This window comes from Vombatus ursinus, unplaced genomic scaffold (genome assembly GCF_900497805.2).
Source record: "Vombatus ursinus unplaced genomic scaffold, bare-nosed wombat genome assembly UNPS02014959.1, whole genome shotgun sequence".
NCBI classification, from domain to species: domain Eukaryota; kingdom Metazoa; phylum Chordata; class Mammalia; order Diprotodontia; family Vombatidae; genus Vombatus; species Vombatus ursinus.
Genome location: NW_020954737.1, coordinates 6,433,886 through 6,438,515, shown reverse-complemented (window position 1 = coordinate 6,438,515; position 4,630 = coordinate 6,433,886). Strand labels below are relative to the sequence as shown.

General features: G+C 40.2%; 1 protein-coding gene across 1 annotated transcript in view; it reads left to right on the top strand.

Annotated features, from left to right (window-relative positions):
- HEG1 (heart development protein with EGF like domains 1) overlaps positions 1 to 4,630 on the top strand; it is a 113,917-nt gene that overhangs the window by 75,939 nt on the left and 33,348 nt on the right. The window contains exons 11-12 of the mRNA XM_027845186.1: positions 704 to 762; positions 1,243 to 1,403. Coding sequence (XP_027700987.1) covers positions 704 to 762; positions 1,243 to 1,403 — 220 coding nt within the window. The remainder of the gene's footprint in view (positions 1 to 703; positions 763 to 1,242; positions 1,404 to 4,630) is intronic.

The following is a 4,630-nucleotide window of genomic DNA, read 5'->3' as shown; positions in this document are numbered from 1 at the left end:
TGTGTGTGTGTGTGTGTGTGTGTGTGTGTGTGTGTGTGTGTGTGTGTTTTCTCTCTCATGTGTTATTTTAAAGCTTCAAAGCACTTGGATCCTGCTCTCCCTCAGAGCTCCAGGTAAACCTGAGGATGTTCACTCTTCCCTTGGATCTAACAAAACCCCATCAATCCAAATTTAATGCAATTTTCCATAAAATACTTGTGAAAAGGACTTCAAGTCCACCCACTCATGCATTTCTTTGTTAGGAGCAGGGCTAATTTGGTACCATTTACAATGGCTCTCATTTCCCCAGTAGGGCACATCCTCTGATCAGGCAGGAGAAACAATCAGAAAGCCCATAATCTCCATGAAGATACTTTACCACATATAACCCAAATAAACAGCTGATTCCAAATCTTTTGATACTTGGGGGCTTAGGAGCCTGCCACTCCTTTTAAGATGTCCAGCATCTCAGGGTGCACCACTGAGCATCATTTCCTGCTGAGATATTCCCCATTGATGTACTCTCTGCTTTTCTCCTTTGTACTCCGGGAAGAATAGGGCAAGAGTCGAAAAAACTCATTTGAAAGGAAGAAAAACAAAACAAAAATAAAGATTTTTCTTCTGTGCAAAGTTGCCTTGACCTATTATAGCACTGAATAGGAAACTGGTGATGGGTCTAAAAGCTTTTGCTATTTGCGAATGATTAATCCATTCTCTTTTCCAGCTAAATATATCTCTTTCAACATTACCTGGTTACACCAGATCCACTGTCCAAGCTGTCAGGTAAGTAAAACACTTAAAACTAGCTTAAGAATGTAGGAGAAGACACCCTTCATCCACCCCCTTGTGGAGGTGGGAGGTCCACAAGGATTACACATTGCACATGTTCTTATCTTAGACTTTTTCAATTTATCGACTCATAATTTTTTTTTCCTTTCCAAAAAAAATACTATTTGTTATATTGGATTGCTTTATGGTAGGCAGAGGGGGAAGGGGAAGGATACTGGAGATAACTATAATGATATGAGAAATAGAAAACATTAACACAAACTTTTTTTAAAAATCAACTTCCAGAAAGAGGGAAAGAAGAGCCACAGGGTAACCCATGGCCAAGTCACTTATGATTATATGTCTCTACATTTCCCTCTCTGTGAAACAAAAACAATGAACCTTTTCAGCAATCCCAATCATCCTTAAATGGCTATTCCAAAGGATTGCTTTCAGGGGCCCTGTTAAGTCTATGAAGTGTCCCTTTGTCTCCAGGGATTCCGGCACTGTGGTCGTCTCGCTGCAAACCACCTTCTCCTTGGCATCCAACGTGACGGTGTTTGAATTGGCAGAGAGAGTACAGAAATACATTAGCACTTGCACATCCCCTGTGGAAACCTGCCAATTCTTGAAGTCTCTGGGAAGGCTCTTCAGAGGTAAGTGTGAGACTGTTGTTTGACCCCAGGGAAGTCTCTGCTCACTTGTTTCGATTCCACAGCTGTTTATTAAACATCTATTATGTGTAAGGCGGTGTGCCAGGTAGTAGGGATACCAGGATGAAAGAGTACATAGACCCTGCCCTCAAGCTGCATGGTGTAGTGGATAAAGCACTGGGTCTGGAATCAGGAGAGACCAGAGTTCAAATCTGGCCTTCCAGACACTTATTAGCTGTGTGACCATAACCAAGTCATTTAACTTGTATTTGTCTTAATTTCTTTTGTAAAATGACAATAATAATAGCACCTACCTCCCGTGATTGTTGTGAGGGTCAAATGAGACAATATTTGTAAAGCTACAATGCCTAGCGCAAAGTAGGTACTATATAAATGTTAGCTCTTATTCTTACTATTATGATGGAGCTTTCAGTATGTTAGAGGGAGATAACAGCAAAGTGCAAATAACTATAATCAAATTACAATAGGAGAAGGATTTGGAGAATCACAAGGCTTCTATGAACTGATGCCAATTGAGGTAGATAGACCCAGGAGAACAATATACATGATGACTTCAGCTGTGTAAATCAAAAAAGCAACATCAGCTAAATGAACAGGAAACTGAATTCTAGGTAACTCTACTGACTAAGCTTGTACCTGAAGGAGGGAGGAGAAAATTCATCTCCTTCCCTTCATTGCAAAAGCGGAAGACCATGACAGTGTCAGATTCAGTAGACATTTCAGTTAGTTTTTCTGAATTTCTTTTTTCTCTTTCTTTCTCATTCCTTGTGACAAGGATAGGGAAAGATGTAGGTATATATTTGGAAGTAAAACTAATACAAAAAATAAAAATAAACTTTTAAAAATTATAATAAGATAAGGACAGGCTTTTATCTCTGAGTTATGGAATGAAATAAATTCCAGAATATTGTTCCCCACCCCCCCATCCCCACTCAGATAAAAAGGACTTATTCCCATGACTTGCTTCTAAATGTTCAAAGTGGTTTTTGTTCAGTTCACTTTACCACAGAATTGGAGTGAGCTAAGGGGATGAAAACCACCCCTTTATCTTCCCATCTGGTTCCCAGATGCAGGAGATAAATTATGGGTATCAGCCTTCAGTGGTCCATATGTTAGTAGTTCTGGGAAATCCCAAGTGGGTTGGTTGATATCTGACTCCTGAGTCTGCAAAGGTTCCTTATTTGTGGACCTGGGGAACTGGTTAAGTTCTGGGACAAACAAGGATGGTTCTGGACTCTGGGTTTGGACACTGGGAAGGCACAAACACTTTACCAAACTGAGCACTGATGACATTCAGCCTGACTGGGAATGAATAAGACTCAGACCTCATCTTGTGTTCTAACTTTGGAGGATAGGGATGACACTCTTATTTTTATCCTGCTTGACAGGGATTAGAAAACCTTTAAAAAAAACAAACCATAGTGGTTTTCTGTCCTGAATTTGCTAATGGTGGGTACACTGCAATTGGCTCTTTTTTTTTCATTAGCACAATGTCTAGTACATAGTAGGTACTTAAGAAATAATTGTTGATTGACTGACTGAATATGTCTCATTCATCCATGCCTTCCAAAGGAAGTCCCCAGATACTTGGATCTGTGAGAACTTACCCCAATGAGGTAGTTTGGTACAGAAGAGAGAACATGAGCTCTGTAGTTAGAAGACCGCTGTTGAAATTCTACTTCTGATAGTTGTCACCTATGTGACCTTAGGCCAATTACTTGACCTCCCTGGGCCACATTTTCCTCATCTGTAAAATGAGGGCCTTGGATTGGAAACCTCTAAGTTGTCTTTCAGATCTAACTGTGTGTTCCTTCCTCTGCTTCCGGAATAATCTCTACTTTTCTCAAGTACTCTTGGGAGTAGGACATCTCTTTCCCTCAATTAACATGCTATTCAAAAGCTTACTTTTCCAGGGAACTTCAGCTTTCACTTTGACCAAAGTCTTGACCCTTTTGGAATTGTCCATTCTTTGCTTTATATCTGGTTTTATCTTCTGTATGTTCTACACATGCTCTTTTGTATGTACCTATTTATCTGCATGTTGTCTCCCCTAATAGAATGTAAACTCCCTGAGGGCAGAGACTAATTCTTCTGTTTCAGATTTAAAATCCTTTACAAGCTGTCTCCAACCACTTTTTCTACTTTTATTGTGTATTTTTACTCTTCCTTATCCACTGTTTCTTTGTGAAATATGAATAATATAGCTAGGTCCTGATTAGTGTTATGAGTCCCCTGAGGTGGTTACCTGTATTTAAATTCATACTGTTAATAACTATGTAATTAAGTAAAAATATGATTCCAGCCCAATGGAAACATGCAGTGGGAAGTCAATGAGACCATTTCAGTACATTCACAGGCGCTTTTATGTACACTATTGTTAATCTTATGAAGCTATTTGGTTATTGTCTTTTCAACTGGGGGCTCCTAAGGACCCTAGTTGGTCTCTGGTAGTTATAACCCATGGCTCCATCTTGATAAATCTTCTACTTCCTCTGCCTCATCCCCCTTCCCACACACATACTCCGTGGCTCATCCCCATCACAAAGGCCACTGCAGTTTCTCCTGTTTGACATATCCTGGACCTGTCCCCCGGGTGAGATCTGATAGGAGACAACTATTGCTCGTTGACTAGTGGATGGCTCTATCTGTGAAAGATCATGGAGATTGTGCGTATATCAAAAAGTCATCAATAAAAAGTTGGTTTCCACTTGGTTCCACAGGATATTCTCCTGTCTGCATTTATCTTGTCTCCCTTTTTTGCCCCACTGACAAACCAGCTTTCTCCCCACATGTGACTGTACATGCCAGCATATGACAGTATTAAGAACATTAATGCAGGATATGAAACACTTCCTCATGAGCTACATTAAGAGGGAAACTAGAAAGAGTTCATTTCTGCTTACAGTAAATATCTGGTCACACCTGATTCTGAATGGCTGGTAAATGAGTCCCCAATAGAGTGTATAGAGAGCAGCTGGTCATAGTTTATCCCACAAGGCTAGAAGAGATGATTGAAAACTTCTTCCAAAGGGTATTTATGCATGGCTAGTTAGACTAGTAATCATATAGGCGTGTTCACCTCCCTGGTGCCAGCTCCATGTTGGTTTTTTTTTCTTTCCACTTAATGCAGCCTTCTCCAAATAAACAAAGGAAATTCCATCTCACACACACACACACACACACACACACACACACACACACACACACAC